Source organism: Hypomesus nipponensis, chromosome 21 (assembly GCF_054491055.1).
Source record: "Hypomesus nipponensis isolate SF chromosome 21, ASM5449105v1, whole genome shotgun sequence".
In the NCBI taxonomy this organism is placed as follows: domain Eukaryota; kingdom Metazoa; phylum Chordata; class Actinopteri; order Osmeriformes; family Osmeridae; genus Hypomesus; species Hypomesus nipponensis.
This window is the reverse complement of record NC_140381.1, coordinates 12,188,632-12,213,675: the sequence shown is the minus strand read 5'-3', so window position 1 is coordinate 12,213,675 and position 25,044 is coordinate 12,188,632. Positions and strand designations below refer to the sequence as shown.

General features: G+C 40.9%; 1 protein-coding gene and 1 long non-coding RNA gene across 5 annotated transcripts in view; both read right to left on the bottom strand.

The window, feature by feature from the left end:
- npepps (aminopeptidase puromycin sensitive) overlaps nt 1-25,044 on the bottom strand; it is a 197,873-nt gene that overhangs the window by 19,531 nt on the left and 153,298 nt on the right. For all 4 annotated transcript variants that reach the window (XM_084684883.1, XM_084684885.1, XM_084684884.1 and 1 more), the window contains exons 18-20: nt 24,784-24,926; nt 24,550-24,606; nt 14,821-14,928 (exon numbers count right to left, since the gene is read on the bottom strand). In XM_084684883.1, coding sequence (XP_084541009.1) covers nt 14,821-14,928; nt 24,550-24,606; nt 24,784-24,926 — 308 coding nt within the window. The remainder of the gene's footprint in view (nt 1-14,820; nt 14,929-24,549; nt 24,607-24,783; nt 24,927-25,044) is intronic.
- On the bottom strand, nt 5,896-6,574 carry LOC146238031 (uncharacterized). The gene is made up of 2 exons (XR_014740621.1): nt 6,383-6,574; nt 5,896-6,288 (listed from the first exon to the last, which is right to left on the bottom strand). It is a non-coding gene; the product is annotated as an uncharacterized LOC146238031 (long non-coding RNA).

Sequence of the window (25,044 nt, the reverse complement as noted above, 5' to 3'; positions counted from 1 at the left end):
ATTGACGACTATTCCAGGTGTTGCAAGGTGTATTTCATGAGACAGAAGAGTGAAGTCCTCTGCAAATTCAAGGAGTTCGAGAGAACATTTTCGAACGAGTGCGGACAGAAGATGGCAAGACTAAGAACAGACAATGGTGGAGAGTACACATCCAAGGAATTTCAGGGTTACTTAAAGGTTCGAGGCATCCACCATAAGACGACTGTACCTCACACACCCCAGCAGAATGGGGTTGCAGAAAGAAAGAATAGGACATTGGTTGAATGTGTGAGGACCATGCTCTCTCACGCCAAGTTAACAAAGCAGTACTGGGCAGAGGCTGTAGCGACCGCAGCATACATACAGAACAGACTCCCCACATCTGTCCTGAAACAAGTGACGCCCTACCAGAGATGGTGTGACAAACAGCCGAACGTGTGTCACATGAAGGTGTTTGGGTGTGTGGCCTATGCACATGTCCCAGACACGGACAGAAGGAAACTGGACAAGAAAGCAGTAAAACTTTGCTTCGTGGGATATGCCAACAATACCAAGGGCTATCGCTTGTATGATAAGGAAAAAAACAGGATACTGATCCGTCGGGATGTGATCTTTAACGAGTCAGACTTCGGCTGGAAACAAGAGGTGGACATTTGTTCAGAGGACAAAGCCATCATGAACTCTGAGGGAACATCCGACTCTACCGTCAGTGGAGCTGCCGGAGAAGGCGACCTGAAACAACCAGAAGTGGACGTGTTCTCTTCGGGGAACGAAGTGCACATGAAGACCGAGGAGAGAACACCAGGAACTACTAGGGTGGGTAGGAGGACCAGAAGACCACCTAAGAGATACGGCATCGACGAGTTTGCCGATCTGGTGACTGTTGACCATTATGCTAGTGTTTGTTGTGTTGCGGAACCAAGCACGCTTAAAGAGGCAATGATGAGTCCTGAAGCAAAAGCATGGCAGGAGGCGGCCGACCTGGAATATGGATCATTGCTGGAAAACAAGACGTGGGATTTGGTTTAACTACCCAACGATCGGAAGGCCATAGGATCAAGATGGGTGTTTAAAATCAAGCATCATAGTGATGGAAGAGTGGAGAGGTACAAGTGCAGACTCGTCGCTAAGGGTTACTCAGATGTATGGTGCTGACTACGATGAAACGTATTCACCCGTGGTACGCTTCACCTCGGTACGTACATTGCTGTCCTTCGCGGTCCAGAACAACATGCATGTGCATCAGATGGATGTGGTGACCGCATTTCTGAACGGAAACCTGGATGAGGAGATCTACATGGAGCAGCCAGAGGGATACATCAGACCAGGCGAGGAGGGTTTGGTGTGCAAACTGAAGAGGTCAATATACGGACTGAAGCAGTCCCCTCGCTGCTGGAGCAAGACCTTTACAGGGTTCATGAAGGACATTGGTTTCGTGCAGAGCACATCAGACCCGTGTGTGTTTGTGAGATCTCGACAGGAGCTGGAGATATTAGCTGTGTATGATTTAATCCTGATAACGGAATCCATGGAAAGCATGGAGGAGCTGAAACACGCTCTTAAGAAGCGTTTCAAGATGAAGGACATGAGAGAACTGTCATATATCTTGGGAGTCTCGGTCATCCAAGACAAACACAATAACCGTGTGTTCCTTCATCAGAAGCATCACATCGAAGCCATTCTTCGAAAGTATGAGATGCATGATGCAAAGCCCGTTACAACCCCAGCCGACGCAAACGTAAGGCTGACAAAAAACGACGGTGTCAGCAAGGCTGTGAACCCAGGTACTTACCAGTCTATGGTGGGTAGCTTACTGTATGCGGCGATGGCCACACGACCCGACATAGCACACGCAGTGAGCGTTGTGTCAAAGTTCAATGCAAACCCAAATGTTTCCCATCTAACCGCGGTGAAGAGGATCCTACGGTACTTGAAAGGGACAATGACGCTCGCTCTCAAATATAAGCGGTCAGAGCGGTCAGAGTCTTTGGTCGGTTTCTCAGATGCTGACTGGGCTGGAGACCAGGACGATCGTCGCTCTATGACCGGTAACGTGTTTTTACTGGGTGGAGGAGCGGTGAGTTGGCTTAGCAAGAAGCAGTCAACTGTTGCCCTTTCAACAGCGGAGGCTGAGTACGTTGCACTTAGCCAAGCAGCTCAGGAGTGTACCTGGCTTAAACGACTCCTAAGCGATCTTGGGGTGAACTATACTCCTGTTGTAATCCTGGAGGACAACCAAGGAGCCATCGCAATCGCTAAGAACCCAGTGGATCATTCAAGAACTAAGCACATTGACATTCGCTACCATTACGTTCGTGAGTGTGTGCAAAATGGACAAATACAACTGCAATACTGTCCAACAGATAATAAGAAGGCAGATATATTGACCAAACTGTTGGCAAGACAGAAGTTTGAGCGTTTTAGGAGTGAGGTTGGACTTTGTTTCATCGATTCTGTTTAGTCTGATCCTAAACGGGCTACACTGTTATGTGAACTGAGAAAATATATGTATATTTTTTGTCGTTAATATGATTTATTAAGGCTTGGCTTAGCAAAAGTAAAATTTAATTGTGTAATTGCAAATTAAGTGGGAGTGTTGGTAATATTTGTAGCGGGGTCTCGTCGTGTTAAAATAGAAATACTTAATTTATCATAAAGTTCGGGGCACCACCCTAATATTGGTTTAGGACATTAGGGAATCCTATATTTAACATGTAATATTCAGTCTCATCTTTAGGAATGAATTCGTTCTAAGTGTAGAGCCAATCGTAACATCAGTGAACACGCACGTCAAAATATCTTTACAATGAATTTATTCAAGTAAGGTAAACGGATCTTATGAACAAGTTAGATTATGGATTTAATATGAGTTATTGGTTTCAATGAACAGAATGAAATGGACTAACTTAAAGAAATACAGAAATGGTAAGTCAATGATTACATCCTTACAAATCATAAACAGAGCTCACGCCAATGTCATGTCTGGGAGGAAAGAGCGTTAGCCATAGTTACGTTTGATCAGGGGTTGATCAATGAGGTTGAGGGCGGTTTGCGCCAAAGGTTCATTTGAAGAATCGGAGGTGAAAGCGCGGCTGCGCTGCCGGGTCATGTGGCTGAGTCTGGGGGATCTCAGTCAAGTCGCAATGATAATTGCGTTTTTTTGTTCTTCTGTTGAAACGTCCAGATAGTGTCGCGATCACTATAAAGTTGAATCTCAGGAGAAGGTTGGAGACGTCCTTTGGAACGCCAATCCCAATGGCGTTCATGCCATGGTTGGTTTCGCTGGAGTCCTTGATTGATGGTCATCTCAGATATTTATACAGTTCAGAGTTTGAGGGAGGACCTGTCTGGGGTCAGACGTTGATTGGGGGAAGCTGGGTTGTCAACTCCCCCCTCCTTCCTTCACACCTACCAAAGGTGTGATCTGGTCTCTGGCTGGTTCAAAAGATCATTCAAATATTGTTCTGGACATCTTGGTACAGTTACAAAATATAGTTGAATGATTGTTTTATTAAGAGAGCTTTGTGTCGATACCAAGAATGACATGGTTATCTTTCAGGAAGAAGGAGTAGTTACTAGAATCAAGATTTCAGTGAACACAACATTAAAACAAAGTAAAAACATGACACAAATATCCCTCTCGTAATTCTCCACCTTGTACTCTCGTGGTAAAGGTGAAGTCTGAAGAACTTTCCTCAAAAGTTCTGATTAAGGTATGTTCTTTGTTCAAATGCCGCCAAAACGGATGCAAATGGTTGCTGGAGACGTGTCGTCTCAAGCACGCCCTTTGAAGCTTGCAAGCTAGCAGGAGGGCTGAGATTGGGGAGGTCCTCCCCCCAATTCTATGGTTCCTTTGCATCGGCGTTTGGTGGGTAATCAGCATACTGAGGGTGTCACAAGGGCTGATTAGGTTTGTCTGATGTGATTGAATCACTCTTCAGGTGTGGCAAGATGTTGGCTCCGTGTGGTCTTGCTTACCTCACTACATCCCCCCGGATGTCAACTTTCATAGACCGTCGTCGATGAAACTGTTGACATGAAGACAAGAGAAGAAAGACCACAGCAGTGTAACGGCATGTCACCCCCCCTCCCCAGACATTGGCATGGCTATGAGTGATTAAGCTATGACATGACATAGGGAAAAGGTTGAAAGAAAACAATTGAAATAAAAGGAGGCACTTGAAGTGGCTTACAATGGCCGTGGCAATTGAAGCTTTGTGACTAGGGGTCTAGATGAAGGAAAAGTTGTCGGCTTTTCAATCTTTTTAAATCAAACTAGTTTCAATAAACTCATTTAGGTTATGGTTACATTTGACTGCCAAAGACGTACACAAATAGGCAAATAAAGGTGCAAGGTAATTATAGTACATACTTTAACACAATTATAGTTACTAAGTAGCTTCTTGAAGTCAACTTAACTAAACCACATTGACGAACTGCATTTAACAATGTAACTTTAGTTTGGCAACCACTGTTTAAGACACAGTTAGCTGCGGGAATAGTCAATGCTTTTTCCGAAAAGCTATCGTGGCGGCATAATAGGTTACGTGTAGAAACTGCGTTGTTTAGTTGCTTCTAAACAAAAAGTCCTTCGGGACTAATCACTGTCTGTTTCCCTGAACTAGACATGTGCACCAACGTATTAGTTGGTTGGTTAATTCACTTAACCAAATAGCTACACTATTAAAATAGAGGCTATAATAAAGGCTCCTATGCTACTTTCCTTGAAGAGCTGGCCGAGGCAGATTACAACGTAAATGTCGGGGCAGCGGTGTTTCTGAGCACGCGCCTACCTCCGGTCAAACCTAGCTGCTTCCTTTGAGCTAGCTGGTCCCACGCACATACACATTAAAAGCTTGGCCCTATTTTACAAAACAATTGAATACGCACACAGCCACTGTAGCCCAGGCACAGTGGTATTAAAAACATGATGTTACATATAGTTAGAGCTAGCTCTATTTTAACAGTTCGTTTCACAAAAGTTACGATTGCTCATTTCAATCTATCTTAGCCTCACACGGGGCACCATTATGGAGCGTGGTTTGCTCGTTTAAGATTAGTAATACTTAATTTATCATAAAGTTCGGGGCACCACCCTAATATTGGTTTAGGACATTAGGGAATCCTATATTTAACATGTAATATTCAGTCTCATCTTTAGGAATGAATTCGTTCTAAGTGTAGAGCCAATCGTAACATCAGTGAACACGCACGTCAAAATATCTTTACAATGAATTTATTCAAGTAAGGTAAACGGATCTTATGAACAAGTTAGATTATGGATTTAATATGAGTTATTGGTTTCAATGAACAGAATGAAATGGACTAATTTAAAGAAATACAGAAATGGTAAGTCAATGATTACATCCTTACAAATCATAAACAGAGCTCACGCCAATGTCATGTCTGGGAGGAAAGAGCGTTAGCCATAGTTACGTTTGATCAGGGGTTGATCAATGAGGTTGAGGGCGGTTTGCGCCAAAGGTTCATTTGAAGAATCGGAGGTGAAAGCGCGGCTGCGCTGCCGGGTCATGTGGCTGAGTCTGGGGGATCTCAGTCAAGTCGCAATGATAATTGCGTTTTTTTGTTCTTCTGTTGAAACGTCCAGATAGTGTCGCGATCACTATAAAGTTGAATCTCAGGAGAAGGTTGGAGACGTCCTTTGGAACGCCAATCCCAATGGCGTTCATGCCATGGTTGGTTTCGCTGGAGTCCTTGATTGATGGTCATCTCAGATATTTATACAGTTCAGAGTTTGAGGGAGGACCTGTCTGGGGTCAGACGTTGATTGGGGGAAGCTGGGTTGTCAACTCCCCCCTCCTTCCTTCACACCTACCAAAGGTGTGATCTGGTCTCTGGCTGGTTCAAAAGATCATTCAAATATTGTTCTGGACATCTTGGTACAGTTACAAAATATAGTTGAATGATTGTTTTATTAAGAGAGCTTTGTGTCGATACCAAGAATGACATGGTTATCTTTCAGGAAGAAGGAGTAGTTACTAGAATCAAGATTTCAGTGAACACAACATTAAAACAAAGTAAAAACATGACACAAATATCCCTCTCGTAATTCTCCACCTTGTACTCTCGTGGTAAAGGTGAAGTCTGAAGAACTTTCCTCAAAAGTTCTGATTAAGGTATGTTCTTTGTTCAAATGCCGCCAAAACGGATGCAAATGGTTGCTGGAGACGTGTCGTCTCAAGCACGCCCTTTGAAGCTTGCAAGCTAGCAGGAGGGCTGAGATTGGGGAGGTCCTCCCCCCCAATTCTATGGTTCCTTTGCATCGGCGTTTGGTGGGTAATCAGCATACTGAGGGTGTCACAAGGGCTGATTAGGTTTGTCTGATGTGATTGAATCACTCTTCAGGTGTGGCAAGATGTTGGCTCCGTGTGGTCTTGCTTACCTCACTACATCCCCCCGGATGTCAACTTTCATAGACCGTCGTCGATGAAACTGTTGACATGAAGACAAGAGAAGAAAGACCACAGCAGTGTAACGGCATGTCACCCCCCCTCCCCAGACATTGGCATGGCTATGAGTGATTAAGCTATGACATGACATAGGGAAAAGGTTGAAAGAAAACAATTGAAATAAAAGGAGGCACTTGAAGTGGCTTACTATGGCCGATAAGCATCCCAGAAGAAGCACCCCAGCGGTGACAAGGTGGCACAAACCCCGGAAGAAACCACCACTACTCGCGGACAACAAGCCATGCACAGAGCCCTGGCCTGGCTTTATACCAGCAACCTGACCCTGTCAAACTGCTGAGGAAACAAGTGCACAACAGGTGCCTTGCCCAAGTGCCTCAAAGTTCACAAAACTAACCTTCCCTTAAACCAAAACAATAGCCAAATACCGTCACAAGACAAATATGGCTCCACCAATTTACCAAAAATAAATAAATCGGTACCAGACACCCAACATGACTGACCACAATAATATGCTACAATGCCTCATGAGCAAACTACCCTAACCCCTTACAAATACGACTATGACTCCAGGAAGTCAAAGCCCACTCCCACTTTATTATTTTGTATTTCTATTTTTATTTTTTTATTTCTTTCTCCTTTCTTTTTCTCTTTCTTTCCTTTCAATTTTAGGCATAGGACCTTAACCTAGAGAAACTTATTAATAGGACCTAAGTTAGCCCCATTGATTCCTGCCTTGTTTAGAGTCCACTCATGCCAATGTGTCCAGTAGAAATGCTATCGTACTGTCGTGTTTGTCTTTTCTCTGCTCTTCTTACGTGCCAACAGCCCAACGACGTCGAGTCATCGGACGTTGCCAGCAGGGGGATATGTAGCAGAGAGTCCACAGACAAAGCATGGTACCATCCACACCTTCCCCTACCCCCGACAAGGGAAGGGTCCTTCCCCTTTTGTCCTTATCTCCCAGAGTAGGAGCTTCAAATTCCTGACCCAGCATGGGGTCAGGAACAGAGACCATGGTCTCACATTGTCAGAACAAAAGGAATTACTTGAAGGAACTTACTTGTGTGGACTTACAAACATTTTCTAAAGGACTACATGGCTCATGGACACTAATTCAAGGACAGTAGTCGATGTGTTAGAATGTGTTTGTCTCATTTACCTAGAACGTTGTTAATTGATGTTTGATTATAACTTCCCTTCAGGTATAGTTAAATCAGTCAATCTTGGTATCAAAATAATTGTATCATACTAACAAAACCAGTTATGAACGTTGTATTGTTATATTCTAAAGTTTGAGCATTCCATGGACATTTGAGATAATGGAACTCAAAACTATCAGCCACTTCACACCTCTGGGCAGGTCCCAGGACAACGCCCAGGTGGAAGTAACTGACCAATGAGAGAGGTCACCTTCACAGGGATGACCCCCTGTTCTTTGGGGTATTTAACCCCCAAACGTACAATCACCCCCGCTTGTTCGTAGGATAAACTTGTGGGTGAACGCGTCACTCTCTAACCTATTCCTCTTAACCTGCACCTTCACTGAGCGCCCGGAACTTTGACGAGAGATTCCGATTCTGTTCGTTGGACATAACGAACCATTTGACTCCGTTCTTCAAACCGACAAAAGTAACTGCGATTTGCAATATTTCTTACTTGTGACATATTGGCATGTTGTGATTGAATTGTTGATGTTTGATTGTATTCTACAAATGATTTGACTTAATCATCGTTAGGTCAGTTTCCATTGATCGTCCATTGTTACTATAAAAGCCTCTTCCTATCTCTACCTCTTCCTCAACTTCTCCCCTCCCCTCCACACGCGCTTTACGCAACCATTGTGTAGCGCGCTCTCATTAGAATTTAGGCCTACTGTACTGCTTTAGCCCAACTAACCCATAACTTGTCTGGTATGTGTTCACTATAATTACATTCTCTTAAATAAATCATTGTGTATAATACTCGCTTATCTCTCACGTTATATGATCTGCTCTACTTTCATAGAATTTACTACTTAAGATTAGACTGATTATTACGAGTGCTATTATTCGATACTATTAAACAAGGTTTCCTCTGTCCCTTTCACGAATCAGAGGTGGTGCCCCAAGAACTACTATACTTTATTAGAAATTAAGTATTACTAATCTTAAACGAGCAAACCACGCTACATATTGTAATTTGCCAATAGGTGTCACCGCATCAAGTGTGCTACCACAACCCTGTTATTTCTTCTTTGGTACCTCCCTATAAATTGACATGTTTGTGAACAATAAAGCGTGTCATACAAAACTCAACAGTAAAAATTATGGGCTAGCCCAAACCTAGGACGTATGGGTTTGATGTGATGCATACTTCCACACGTGATGCGAGCGCGCGCGCTCATTGCCATTATCTGAGCGCAAAGTAGTTTAATTGAGCTTTATGTAAAATAAACAAACTTTTATCAAAAAACCTTGTCTAGTGATGCCATCACTCCGGACCTGCTGCCATCCATCCTCGCTGACGCGTATCGTTACGGTAGGGTCCCCAAGCCCAGCTATCCATAGCCTATAGACAAGTTTTTGAGCCGTTTCCGCTCTACTTCCTGAACTGCTCCCCTATATGCAATCCACTTCCGTTCTGGTCGGCTGGGTTTGTTTTGCTAGCTAGCTCCATTGTGCCGACAAAGCAGTGATATTGCAGTGACAAAGAGGATATACAATTTACAACATGAAGAAAAGTGGTTCGGGAACGACGTGTGCGTTAATTGGTTGCAAACACTCGAGAAAGCACCTGAACGAGTGGTTACAAAAAGTGCTACGACCAGTTTTAAAACCTAGAATCGCCTCTAGAATCGCCTCTACCTGTTACAGTTATACTACAGTAGTATGCTTATTGTTTGTAGGCTATTCACATTTTGTTGGTGTTCCTTTGTCCTATAGTTGCAGTGGATTTAATAACTATACATTGATATGTTGATACACGCCAAAACAATGTTACGTATGCCTAGGCTACTTGGACTGTGTCCTGGCAATAAATAAAGAAACATTATACTACATGTTTTGCCAGGATAACTGGAAAGACCATTGAAAGTTCATGAAGTTCCTGTGTGTTTATTCCTTTGACTGGGTACAACAACGCGATCAGCCAACCGACTATAAATGTTTTTAATGTCGGGCTACAAATTTATAGAACAACTTCTATCTGATATGTGTGGCATCCTTTAGCCAAATAATTAGCCTACATTTTGCTGAGAGATTGAAGAGCTAGACACAAATGTTCTAATGAATCACCGACTAAAGTCATCTTCTGACATTGCCTTTGCTCCATGTTAAAAGCTCCAAAATGATGGACTGGCAAAAGCTTATAAATCTATAAAATCGTATAAAAACTATAAATCTACTCTAAAATGTACTTAAAAGTATGGCGACGATGTTATCCACAAATAAATGCGACAACGTTGGCAACTTATCCAAGTATGTTAAAGTAGTAGAACCGTGATTCCAAGCTAGCATAGACAAATCGCTGTGTTTACACCGGCAGACGCTGTGCAAACCACTTCCGGCGGAAATGAATTGCATATGTGTAGAGTTACGGCGGCCCCCTGGTTTTGGCGTGTAAACTTGTGTATCTGAGAAAACTTTTTGGAAAAGACGGGCTATGGACCCAACCTACTCTATTTGGGAGGGGAGAACTCCCTCACATGGTACAACCCATGCAGAGGCTGAGGTGTCAGAATGCTGAACGTGTGTAGCCTACTTTTAGAGAAGATAATACTAACGCGACAAAGTCAACAACAAAAAATCCTCGACGGGCTCAGAAGTGAAGCGGCCCACCGGGGACTCTCCCGATTACCCACCCCGGCCCTGATTACAACGTTAACAAGGCTACTTGGTTGGCGTTGCCTTTTCAGCGTGAAATATACAAGGTGTGGCGTGAGAGCGTGTGAAATGGTTAAAATGCGTGTGTTTCACGGCCAATGTGTGAAAGTTGGCAGCCCTGTAAAGTAGGCTACAAATACATAATGAGCATTCATAAAAAGAAGCTAGCTGGCTTCAGTTACCTAGCACAACACACTCGTAGCAATGCTACTTCCTGCTAGTGTTACTTGCTAGCCTCCTCATTGTAAAATTTGAAGCCATATGATAACATTTCCATAGTCAATAAGATAGGTACTTTATTAACCCCCGAAGGAAAATGATTGTGTCCAGACTGATAGCTACAAAGCTCACGCAGTCCAGAAAATCTTTAATCGATAAGTTTGATATTGTAGCTACAGTATAGCAGTACAGTAGCTGGCTAGCAATCTCTCAGTCACTAGTTTGATACACCGTTACAATATTACCGTTATTCGCTAACAATATCAACAACATCGGGAACGTCTAATCTTTCACTTCATAAGATCAATATCATGAAACGTGTTATAATCATAATAATCATAAAACGGGTTTGTGGTTAAATGACAAGGAAATTCCTGTTAGCTTCAATGGCTTGTTAAGGTTTACTATCGCCAGCCAAGATCGACGTTATCCACCCGGAAGTAAGATATTTGTTGTTGTGACGTCAGGGTGAAAGTTTTTGTCTATCGGAAAATAGTACATTGGAATGTTCAGAATCACACGTGTGACGGTACTCTGTGGGGCCCGCTTTCGAACGATCACATATGTGACGCTACTCCTTAATAAGTTAAAACAAAAAATATGTTAACACCATCTTTTTCCATTTTCACAAAAAAAAAGCTCCAGGCAGCCACTAGGGCGGCGCTAGAGCCACAGGTTGCCGACCTCAGCTGTAGGCCTACACTGCTCTGTGCTGTGTCATTGAAATTACGACCTGAGCACCAGAGAATCAGTTAGGGCAGACCTGAGCATTGTACGGCCCACGGGCCACAACCGGCCCACAGGCTGTTCCAATCCGGCCTGCGTAAGGTAAATGAAAAATAAAAAATTAATGTGTTGAGCGCTAGTAAATATGTAGTTCTGAAAGACTAGTGATCAGGCGATTTACATTTGTGCGCTTGCGCAACCTCACCGACAGGAGAGTTAGCTGCTGGTTAGCCCTCGAAAATGAACAACGAAAGGTTGATACAGAATGTAGAGCTTTTAACAAGACATGGACTTCTAAGTATCTGTTTACTGAGGTCAAAGTCAAAGCTGTGTTCTTAATTAGCTAAGGTCGCTGTGTTGAAGGATTATAATTTGAATCAGCACTAAGGGACAAAAAAAATAAAAATAACGTGGACTTAATAAGAACTTGACTCATTCAGTGGGCGCGGGTTGATGGTTTGCTGGTTAAATTGCAGACCCGGATCATCACCTGTCAGCTGTCCTTCGCATATCCATCTCAGACATTCAGCCAGATTTCGATGAACTTGTTCAAGCCCACTGGATTCCTCTCACAGAACAAAATGAACTGAAAAAAAGTATTGCTTTTGTATAAAGTTGATCAATTGCATATCTTTAACATACAGCAAAACAACTTTTCAGTGTTTGTGAAGGTTAACTATTTACAAATAAAAAGAAACACTGATGTAATGATTATTTAAGTTTTTACTGTTACTTCGATAGTCTTTTCCTAGTTGACCAACATGTTAAATATTTATATAACTATTAACAGAATAGTCCTTATTCTTCTGATAACCAGTAGCAGCTAATCAAATATATACTTTACTGCTTTTGACAATGGGTAAAAATTAATAATGAGCAGAATTAAGTTCAAGTTTTTGTTGATGCGGCCCTCCAACACATTTCAGGTTTCTCATGTGGCACCGTGTCAAAATTAATTGTCCACCCCTGAGTTACGGAGCTGGGCCATGGAGCTAACCCATGGAGCTAGGATTTTGATGCTTGGGAGAGTGTGGCAAGCTGGTTTAGCCAAGGCCAAAGGGCAAGAAAGCCAAATTACAGGTGTTGGCCATCTGAAGGGCATGCAAGGGGGGACCCGCTATAAGAGTTTGAGCCATGAAATGTTTAGTAGGTGTGTTTAATGTTTAATGGTTAGTAGCACTTTCTATTTTGAAATGTTTTATTTTGCTTGCAATGTTTTAGTTTGGCAGCTCACTGAAGCACTTAAAAAATATATATATTTGAATTGTGCTTTAAATAAAACCAGTATTTACCTACACCTTATTCCTGTTTAAGATCATTTACATAATATATATGAATGTATATGGAGCATGATAAAAAGGTGATCTTGAAATTGTGGCGACACAAGGAAAAATTTGGGTGCACCTACATTTTTGTGCTGGTGCACCTAAATAAAAAAGTTAGGCGCACCAGTGCAACCAAGGGAACATGTTAGTCTGGAGCCCTGTACATAGTGAAAAAATTGACAGCGTTTTATGGGTGGGAAATAATATTAAATGAATAAATACTATATATGAGAGAACAAGGTTGTGCCTTGTCAAAGGCAGAAACAAGGAATAATATGTGTGTGATTACAGATAACAAATTCAATTTGATGCCTGAATATGATATTAATATGCATATTCACATTTACATACATCTTCATATTAAATCATACACAAACTATTTATTGTAGAAAAGGCTTTCTAATGATATAAAAATATGCATGATTATGTAAGGCAAATCATCCTTTATCAAGAAGGTTTCACGCAACCATTTTTTTTTTTTACAAAAATCTTCTCTGCCTGCCATACTTCATCAGACAACCTCATTTTCAACTTCATTCATCTTTTAATACAAGATAGCGGAAAACGTAGAGCATATGAAACTTACATCATTCTGTGGGAAATGTAGAACAGCAGACAGATTAGAAATATCATCTTTTATTTAGAGGTTATGATCATTCTAGTGATTAGTGAAAAAATGGGGGAAAATCAACCCCGCCACCCCAAAAAAAGCTAGCGCTATAGCTGGCTATTCTCTTCTCCATAACTAAAAAGGTTTGCCTTTCTTCCACGATCAATCAAATTGGCCAAACAAGGAATATATATTTAGCTGAAAGGGTACATAATTGAGATTATTTTTATTCATTTTTTGCAAGTTTCACAGAAATCTGCAGAAATCAAGGGTTAAACCGTGCTACTGTCATAGCTGCCTGTCACAAACAGCAAAACTGGGTCACGTAATTTTTTCCAGAAGTAACACGCGTTACTCCTACAAACAAATGCTTCGACAATATTGCCAACAAATGTTAAGAAACTTGTTTTTAGTCAAAATATCATCTCCGTTTTCTATTTGAAGTGGTAAGTCTAAAACTGTAGGGCATCTCCCATGGTATCCTCTCTGGCTCCGCTTAGGCAAAAGATGGTTAACGATGATGAAAATATATTTATTATTCACGCCCAGTAACCCCATAACCAATTAGATGTGCTTTGAGCTTAAGTTTTAAGAAATAAAATTGGTGATTGTACGGCAAAGATATTAAGGCAGGAACCATAGGAATAATTGTTCGAATATTTAAATAAGCTGTCAGGAAAGGGTTAAATAATTGAAAAATATATCAAGCATTCCAATCTTTCACCTCTATTCACCTCTAGTCAGAATTGACATATCAATATGATAAATCATTCGCCGTAAGAACAACGCCACCAAAAGCTAACTTCCCCTTTAAATAAAGGCATGGTATGTAAAAAAAAAACTAAACTAGAGAGGGTAAAATTTCTGGGGAGATGGGGGGGTGTGCTTGCGTCGGTTGCAGATGTTTCCAGGCTGTGAATATCAGCAATCTGTATTTTAGTACGCCCTTTGACTGGGTAGCTCCAGCAATTCCCACACAGAAGAAGTGTAGTAGTTAGCTAGCTCTACAATTTACCGGGGCTTGGTCTGAATCTAGGAGCAAAACGGAGCACAGCTGCCAACTGTAGGTATTTGCAAGTAGCAAAATGGTAACACTTAGGTATTGAACCAGACTTTATATTACAGTAACTAAAACCAGACCATTTTAGTTACTGTAATATAATCCTAAACCGTGCAACGATCCAGCAACATGTCACACAAGCTTGAGTTCAAATACATTATTATGTACTGTTCATTCGAGTCTTAAATTGCTTAAATGTATGATGCACTTGTCGTTCAGTCCTACACCACAGCACGGCACTTGCTGAGCAACAGCGCAAACACAGGCAGGGATACAGTAGCTAACAACGCTAGTGCTAAATAACTATTTAGATGGTCGGCTCCATGACGCCGGGTAAGTAGGGCTTGTGAGACTGACTCCACAAAAACGTTGTTAACTGCTAAACCGTGCTACGGAATGTAAATAAAAATACAAGCAACACAATGGGGACCAAGACAACAACATTTTGACACCAACGTTGTCTATGTAGTTTTATTGTGATTTGTGAATGTAATATTACGGAATTCTTAAATGGAAAAATAATCAAAATAATAAATATATATGAGAGAACAATAGTTGTGCTCGTCGATGGCACGCACACCCAATAAATGGCAAATGGAGCTGTGCTTACCGAGAGAGCAAAGGTGAGGACCTTCTGGATGAGGTCAGGAGCTGAAATGGCTCCCAGCACTCTCTCTATGCGGTTTTTCTCCTCCTGCATGTCTGCCTGCTTGTGAAGCTAAGGATATAAGGAAAGGGGGGCAGGGGGGGCATAAGGGAAAAGACAGAAAAGTATTTCAGCATAAGCATAATAAGAACTAGCATAAGCATCTGACAATACTGAAGTAAACAATTCTGATTTGAATTCAAATGCTAATATTGACTAATAGCGATCAGACTTAAGTCAAGGCTTTCTTATAATCACTTAATTGTATAAAATACAATTAAGCTCATTCATTTACAGTGCCCTTGGAAACATTATATTTGTGAAAAAATAAAAAAAAACACAATAACCAAATTTTCTATCATTCCTGACAACGGTCCCGGCTACAGAAATTCATCCACAGCATAAACTTGCCACCACCCTGCTTCTGTTTAGCCAAGTATTGCCTGTTTTCCAGGAAGGTCTTTTTGCCAAAGTGACCATCAGGTTCTTGGTTACTTCTCAGACCAAAACCCTTCCCCAAATTTGTTTGGCCAGACATACAGACAAGTCTAGTGGTGTGAAGAGATCTGTCATTAACCACTGATCAATCAACAATAATTAAAGATTACAACTAATTATTACTTTTTATATATATATATATAAAATGTTTATTATATTTTATATATATAAATATATATATACTATTTTTATACTGTTCAGAAAAAATGAATGATGAATGATTTTTCTTGTATCACGGAAACTGTCATTATGCTGTTTGCTAAAGCTTGCTTATTAGGGCTGTTATTATTAGGGCTGTCAAGCGATTAAAACATGTAATCACGATTAATCGCATTATTTCATTTGATTAATCGCGATTAATCCCCATTAATCGCAAAATTATGTATACATAACTTTTGAACTTGTCAATCTATTTAATCTGTTAACATTTTACCCTAATGAATGTTTTTTTTTTTTATAACCTTAAAAGGGTTTACTAAAAAACTTCAAATAGGCCTAACTGGATGACAATGTCCATATAACAAGTTCAGATGGAACACAACTTAAATTGTGAGGGAGTTGTATTCACTCACAAACTATACTGCTGTATAAAAAACATCCACAAAATTAGACTTGTTACATTTACATTTATGCATTTAGCAGACGCTTTTATCCAAGAGAGAGTTTTACAAAAGTGCATAGGTCACTGATCATAACAACGAGATAGCCCCAAACATTGCGGGTAGCCAAACATGAAGCATACATTGTGAAACCAAATATGTCCCAAAGGGAAGAGCAATAAGAGCATGTAGTTAGACAAGTTACAATTAAACAGCAAGTGTCCCTGTGGAAAAAGTTGTGGAATGTAAAATACATTTAAGACATGTTGTCTCATAGCCTACTACAATATCCTGCTCAATAATATTCAAATCTTACTCAAACATACTTCACATACTTAAGCAACCCAGCGTGACCTTAATATTGAACAATACAGTTTTTACTTTGTTGAACCCAGTCAGCTGCTCGCTTTTTTTGCGAATGTTGCCTTCCATATATTACAGAGCGAACGCTGTAGCTGCTACCGCTAACGCTGCTGCTAGCTGTGTGCTTTGCTTGCATGTGATAGTTCAGGGTGGAAGTAAACAGCCTGACAATCGGTACACACAGCCTTAGTTTTGTCAACTTTGAAAAAAGTCTCAAATATGTCTCACAAGTTTTTTTAAATGGAACTTCCATCTAAAAGCCCTCTCTCCATCATTCAGCGTTAAATTGAGATTGCGCCAACACGTTAACTTTGACATCCTTAGTTATTATACCTTCATTTGACCTTATTATAAGTTAGTTCTTTGTAAGATGCGACTAGGAAATGTCTGTGATACTAGAGTGTAGGTCAATGGTCCAAATGTTACCAAAGTGTAACTTTGCAACTTTGAATGAGGAAAATAGGAGGAACATCAAGGCTATGTCTAGGAACCCTATCTAAAGAGTAAACATAAGCAATCACCATGAATGCAGTGTCTTTCTGTGCTTGCAAAGCTATGTTGATTGTCACCCCCCCTCCCATATTGTGATTGTTACGGACATACACGTTATGTATACCCTTGCATGTCACCCCCCCCCTGTTGTTTTCTATGTATATCAATGACCTACCAAACTGCTGTCCGGGGTCCAACTGTCAAATGTATGCTGATGACACTGTTATCCATGTGTCCAGTAAAACACCCAGCTTAGCAGGTGAGCACCTGACACAAGCATTACTCAGCATCTACAAATGGCTTGAGCTGTCTCAGTTGACCATTAATGTGAAGAAAACCGTCTATGTGCTTCTCCATCCGTAATAGACTTGTCACATGTTTTTGAGGTACGGATCAAAAATAAATAAATTGAATCAGTAAATGAAGTAAAATATCTAGGTATCATCCTGGATAAGAATTAAAAAATTATTACGCAGGTTAAGTATGTTGCAAAGAAGGTCAAACTAAATCTAAATTGTTTCTGTTTCATAAGAAGGGACCTGTCATGTCAAACGGCCAAACTTCTTCTACCACATTAAAACCTATCTTTTCAATATACAAACAGACAATAAAAGTCATGGACGCCCATGAGATGGCATCACTGTGGCATTCTAAAAAAACACAACCTTCTCACCTTTGATAACTTTATTAATTTGAGTAATCTTAAATTGTTTTCCAAGTGTGTAAATAACCATGTGTCACCACTGTTGTCTGAATTGGCCATCAGACGTCAGAACTCTCGTCGGGCAAATACACGAGCCTCCATCAATGGTGATTGTCTTGTTCCAATGCACAAGACATCCTTCGGTCAGTCTGTTTTCTCTGCAAAGGGTGCAAAACTGTGGAACCTTTTGCCCACAAGTCTAAAACTAGAGACTAATAGCACCACTTTTAACAGAGAACTTAAACAACGGCTCAAATCAAATCAACAGTGCTCACACAAATAATTTACAACTGGTTTATTGTTTGATCATGCTGCCTTTGTTTTACTCTACGTAGCCTATATATATTTGACTCATTATATTGCTGCTCTGTACTCTATTGTATTCTGCATTTTTATTTTTAATTATCAGTTTGTTATCAGTATTTGATCTTGTTTCTGTTTTGTTTAGTTTATTTAGTTGTTTGTAAAACGTCTCCTGTGGACAGGTGTTGTAAACTAGCATTTATGCTAACACCCTGTAAACAATGCATCTGGTTCGTCCAATGACAATGTCATGTCCATGTCCAAATAAAATCTACTTACTTATGTTTTGTGTTCTGTTTTGTGTTCTGCCTCGTCCTACTGTTTTCATATTCCTACTTCACATATGTGCACACCAGTGTCGGCAAAAGAGGGGAAGCTCATTTTCGGCCTACATCTTAAATTTCTATTTATTTGTCTAGTTCACTGGCTAGTTCAACCCACGAGTTCAACCCACAACACTAGCATAGCCTACAGTATTGTATGAATGAATGAATTAACAAACGAAACAATATTAAACTCAAGGAGGGAATGTGGAAATTAGGTTAAACTAAAACAAGGAATGTGGTGTATAATTGTATGAAATGTATGATGAAAATTGGCTAGCAATTTTGCCAAGCAAATACCAAGAAATAGGTTGCAGCAGTTCGTCTTTGGACTACACTTGCAAAATCCATGATGGGACTGTGCTCGAATAGCTTTGGCGACATTTTATAGTACAAAATCACGGAGTCCAGGCCAGCCCACTCCTCCATTTACCCCCAGAGACGCAGAGTGTCCGTGAGTGGGATATAATTGCAGCATTTATCCAATGACCGTATAGTTTCGAAGCACTGAAAAAAACTGTTCAAAGCAGCACCATTGAAGTCCATGGACGCCAGGCTTCAACAGGGAAATGCACTGTGACACAATGGGAAAGTATGAAAAGAAAATTGAGTCAGTCAACCAGCTATATGTAGCTGATTCTGAACAAACTCGTCTTTGAGATGAACGTGTTATAACGCATTTAAAATGTATGGTACATTTCTGTAGTATTAATAGTACATTTTTGACCATTAATCTTTTGACATTTTAGGGGAAGCCAAGCTTCACTTGCAGTCTTACAGAAATTGCAACTGGTGCACACCTGGGTCCAATCGTTCATCAATTATTCATCAAGTCATCACACCTGTTCCAGATTCCCCATCAGCCGTTCCCCTTTAAGAGTTCTTTGTTTCTGTGTATTTTTTGTTAGAGTTGGTTTTTGAGTTGAGCTGTGGCAGATCTCTGTTTGAGTTATTGTTGGTATTGTTTTTTTGGACTGGTCTTTAGTGATGGGGGAAACAAAGCTTTCCGAAGCAACGAGCTATTTGACACAATTGTCTCGAAAAAGTATTGCTTTTTCGAAGCGTTCGATACATCTTCTCCATAGGGACATCTGCTGGTCAGTTTATGGTATGGCGACTGTATTGAGCGATGGAAGGAATCAAGTGACGTCAAGTCCTTGAGACGTCAGTCTCATAATCGTCGTTGACAACTTGATAAATAAAGGTTATGTGACAAATGTTTCAATTTGCAAGTGTCCAAAAAATGTTATCAGATATCTTGTTGTATTATAAACAACGTAACGTCTTTGCTACTTTACGTTTATGATATTTATTTTTAGGTTCTTATAACTTTAATTACACATAAAGTTCAACTGAGTATGGCCTCGTGGTAAGAGCGCAACCCCTCACTCAGACGTAGTGAGATCGCATCCCTTCACCCCGTTTTAGTGGAAGTATATGCTAAAAGAATATATTACTATATGATAATATAAGCTAGCGGTTAAGCTTTATAACCTACGAATATTAGTGATGTCTGATGTCTTGTAAGCGTTTGAATAAAACGCAGTTTGTCTCAGCTGCTCGTGTGACGTCAGACGTCACAACGACTCTGATCACTTGGTTTTTGCCCATTTGAAGCCACGCTCGAAACGTTTGTATCGGTACAAATTGTTTTGAAAGGTCGATACCGCTTCGACCTTCTGGTCTTCATGTATCTGTCTTTACCATTTACTTTTGTTAGTAGCCTACTTTTGGTTTGTCTTTTGTTACTTGCATGTTTTGTTAGGTGCACCGAGACAAACAAGGATAGGGGTCTACATATTACACCCACAGTTATATCTTTTGTCACAACCCCAGGTTAGCAGTGAGCACCACCCACTGTCTTTTTAGGTGCTTAGCACCAGTCAACGGGTTTGTTTATGTTATTTTCTTTGGTGCCATTGATAGTCCTCTTTGATCCCGGTGTTGCTGTTAAGGTTCAGGCCCGCCCACGGGACGGAAATGCTGCCCCCTCCTCCCCCTAGTTACTGCAGTTATTCTTGTGCTTTCATTTATATACACCATTTCAAGATCGAGTTGCAACAGCGAGTACACTCAACGTCTTTGTCCGATACAACCTTTTTCAAAAAGATTAGGAAAAACGTATGTACTTACCTGATATGGCTCACAGCTGTCCAGTTATGCAAAACATCCCAACTGGGTACATTCCCAAAGGTCCAAACAATCTAACCTGATCTAACTATTAAGTAGTTTGTCCAAAACAATGTATTACCTCCACGAAAAGCCACAATCTCTTTTTGCAAAATTCTGACTTCGCCAACTGATATGGCAGTCACTCACGCACAATCGCTCATGGAAGGAGTTCCACGTCGAATATTTACGATCAGAAAACGTCAAGATGGCCACTACACTCTGACCTTTCTATCGACACCTCATTTGACCCAATAGGAGCTTCCATGCCCTGGCGATAGCCTTCTAAAGCTAACCAGGTCGGTGCGTTCTGCCCCTAAAATATAAAATATAAGTAGTCATAATTTACAATCTAACCTAAAAGAAACGATAGTGCAAGATAACAATACAATATTGCAGATTGCAATGTGCAGGGTGTCATTGTGCAGCTTGTGGTTTAAAGTCAGTGAGAGTCCTTGGCCTTGTTAAAGTGGCCAACAGCGGATGGGAAGAAACTGTTCTTGTGGCGTGAGGTTTTGGTCTTGATGGACCGCAGCCTTCTGCCGGAGGGGAGTAGCTGAAACAGAGAGTGTCCAGGGTGGGAGGGGTCGGCCACAATCTTCCTCGCTCGCCTCAGGGACCTTGAGGTGTGCAGATCCTCGAGGGAAGGCAGATTGTAGCCGATCATCTTCTCAGCAGTGCGGATGATACGCTGCAGTCTGCTCTTGTCCTTGGCAGTGGCAGCAGCGTACCAGATGGTGATAGAAGAAGTGAGGATGGACTCAATGATGGCTGTGTAGAAGTACACCATCATTGTCTTTGGCAGGTTGAATTTCTTCAGCTGCCGTAGAAAGTACATCCTCTGTTGTACTTTTTTGGTATGGGAGCTGATCAGTTCCCACTTGAGGTCCTGGGAGAGGATGGTGCCCAGGAAGTGGAAGGACTCCACAGTGCTGACTGGGGAGTCACTCAGGGTGATGGGGGTGAGTGGGGCTGTGTTCTTCCTGAAGTCCACAACCATCTCCACTGTCTTAAGACAGGGTTCATACACATTTTGACCAATGGATTTCCATGACTTTCCATGCCTTTTCAATTACTTTAAACCAAATTTCCATGACCAAACTTTTTGTGAAATCTCGGTGTATACGTTAAAAAGTTGTATTACACAGCTGTTTGTAATATTGTACAATGCTCCATTCGCTTAAATGGGGCTTCCCAACATTCTGCGGTGAACAATTTTTCAATATTTGAACTTGGCTATGCATATTTGACCGCCGTCAAGGTAAGTGGCCTTTTTGCCTCGGATTCGCATCTTTCGTAGCACCCCGCAAGCAGTCCGGTAACTTTTCAACCCCAGCGTACTCCATTGCTTAGCGACGTCAGCTGATTTGAAGTCTAAAGAATGTTCAACGTCTATGAAGTTCAACGTCTTTCGCAAACTATTTTTCTGCTGATCAACACTACGAATGGTAACAAATAAATTGTAAAAAGACACACAGTGTTAAGTTATTTTTTTGGCAAGTAGCTGTGTAATAAGCGGCATAATGTATAGAACGCCAGTCATAGTCGGGAAAATAAGCCCCTTCAGCCCACATTACCTCTGCAGTTGGGACTTAATTTGTTGTCACAGCATCGACCCCTGCTGCTAGACGTAGCAGTGGACCTCGCTGTGGTGAGAAAGCCCGTTATGGGTGCTGCTGTAGCTTTGATAGCAGCACCCATCACCGGCTGCTGTAGCTTTGCTAGCAACAGCGCTCTGATGTTTGCTACCTTAGGAATGGCTAGTTAATGCCGCCTCTCCCACGATTGAAATGTGAATGATTTTCCACCACACAACCAACATTTTGCTTGTCCCGGGTCTTTGTCTGTTGTAATGTATCTTTCCATTTGTAGCCAAGCATCGTTAAATCTACACTTTCCTGGCATTTTGAATTATCCCTCGTGCTTCTCTGAGTTACTGTTGCTATGGCCATCAAACTTTTCAGTTAGCATGAGAGCGTATGCCTGCTTATATTTTGAACGTATTTCTTTTAAAAGCATTTGAATTATTTAAAACTCAGCGTAAATGAACAACATGAAAATATGATTATAACAACTTTCCGTAACTTTTCCAAAGCTTTGGGGATTTAATTTTTTTCAAGCACTTTTCCAGGCCTGGAAATAACCATTTTAAAATTCCATGACTTTTCCAGGTTTTCCATGACCGTACGAACCCTGTTAAGAGCATTGACCTCTAAGTTGTTCTGGCTGCACCAGGTCACCAGGTTGTCAGCTTCCCACCTGTAGTCAGACTCGTCCCTGTCAGAGATGAGAATTTACTTTGGGTATGCCCTTTTTAGGCGTTTTTTAGAATTTGACAAGAATGTATTACTTTATTTTCCTCATATTGGGTCCTGGTTTGTGTGACTGCACCCTCACTGGCTTCACCTGCAGCCCTATTTTATTTCCTTCCACTCCGAACCATCGGGAGGCGTAACAGTGATACTATTTAACTGCCTTTATTTCCTGTATTTTTTGTCCAGTCTTCTGAGCTGCTCAACTTGAGTATATTGGACACCTGCACCTTCCAGATACAACTCCTATTACAAAAATGTTGGGACAAATTGCTGAATGATTTGCAAATCTTATAACCCATGTTATTCACAATATAACATAGAAAACAAATCAAATATTTAAACTGAAGAAATTTACCATTTTAAAGAAAAAAAATCATTTTGAATTTTAATGGCAGCAACATTAAAATTGTTGGGACAAGGCCATGTTTACTACCCGGTACCCCTCTTCTTTTAACAACAGTCTGTATATGTCTGAGAACTGAGGAGACTAGTTTCTGGAGTTGTGGGATAGGAATATTGTCCTTTTTGTGAAATATGCAAGGCCAGTTTTCCCACTTTGCCTTAAATGAGCTTCAGCACAGAGAAGATGGCAGTGTTTTTGGATCATGTTCACATATGGCTTCTTCTTTGCTTGATAGAGCTTTAACCTGCATTTGTGGATGGCACGACAAACTGTGTTCACAGACAATTTGTTATTGAGTTGTTTCTGACCCCGTGCAATAATTCCCATTACAGAATCATGCCTGTGTTTTATGCAGTGCCTGAAGATCACAAGCATGCATTATTTTCTCTCTTGTCCCCTTCACAAAGATCTCTCCAGATTCTCAAAATTATTGTATTATATTAGATGAGATATTCAAAGAACATTTTGCAATGAGGAAAACAATTCTGAAATGGTTCCACGATATGTAGATGCAGATAGGTGAACCTTGGCCCATCTTTACTTTTGAGACTCTGCTTCTCCAAGGTACTCTTTATATACCCAATCATGTTACTGATCTGTTTGTAATTAACCTAGTTAAATGAAAAATGTCCCTCCAACTGTTTATTTTTTGTAACACTTATTCCAGCTTTTTATTGCCCCTTCCCCAACTTTTTTGAGACGTGTTGCGGCCATAAAATGTTTATAGTTGATTTATTGAGAATGACATGAGTTTGATATTAGCAAATCATTGCATTCTGTTTTTACTTGACATTTTTACACAGCGTCCCAACTTTTGGGGAATTGAGGTTGTACTTAGATTTAGTCTTGAACTTGTATTTGGCAATTGACCTAACTGACTTGGTACTTTCACAGCAATAGGATAGACTTAGACCTCTTCACTTGGCGAGCCAGCCAGGAGTGCAACATCTGCGATTTGTGATTTCCCATCAAATTCCTTGAAGCCCGCCTAGTTGTATACATGCACCATAGAAAAGGCAAGAGATTTTTGAGCTTGTGGGCAGAACCTGTTGATTCTGAAGCACTTCAAACTCGTTTTTCTGATCCTGATTGTGCCAAGTCACTGTTAAATTGAACTGTTAAAACACTTAACTGCCTGTTTAGCAGAAGTGTGATGTTAAGAATCTGTGCGGAGGACAAAAAGTGAATGGTTACCGCAAAGAGAGTGGCTTGTGTGTTTTGGATTGCCCCCGTACCTAGGTCTGCGTCTGTTTTTGTTTGGTAAAAATGTTTTTGATAGGGTAGACAAGAGACTTCTTCAGGTGTCAAAATTCTCTCTGTAACAATGATGGAGGCCAGCATTGTGCATCAACACAATTTTCTTTCTCTCAACCTTTCTTGTTGAGTGTTGACAGACAGGGTATTGTACAGGGTATTATAATGTAAATCTGGTATTCCTGCATAAGATTTCTATATATACATATATATATTTTACAGGAATACATATATATGAGCAGATGTTTCCGAAAGCACTGATTCCCTTTACCTTTAACATTGTGTCCAATGTGGCACTGTCTCCATGCTTTAGCACTGTTAAATACACCTGGAAACAAAAGAACATTGGTGTGGGTTTTCCATTATATGTGTTACCAATAGAATTCTAAAACCTTATTATGTACTTTGGTCTACTGTGTATAAAGGTGTGTGCATTTCCAGTATTTTTTTTTTTACAAACTTAAGCACATTACTATTTGTGTGTGCATACAGAGGCAGAGCTTACTGGGCTCCTGAGGTCCGCTGAGAGGATCTGCTTGCCTTCCACATGATCCTTGAACCTCCGCCGGGCCTCGTCCAAGGTAGGTTTGTGGCCTGCTTTGCCCAGCTTCCCCAGCACCAGACCCCTTAACAAGGCATCGAGATGGCCTGAGGGAGAAGCACAGGCAGAGACCACCACCATGAGCACCACTGTGACCTATATATCACTCACTCAAAAAAGGGAAACTGTCGGGTTATTAAATTTACAAAACTGTAACATGTAATT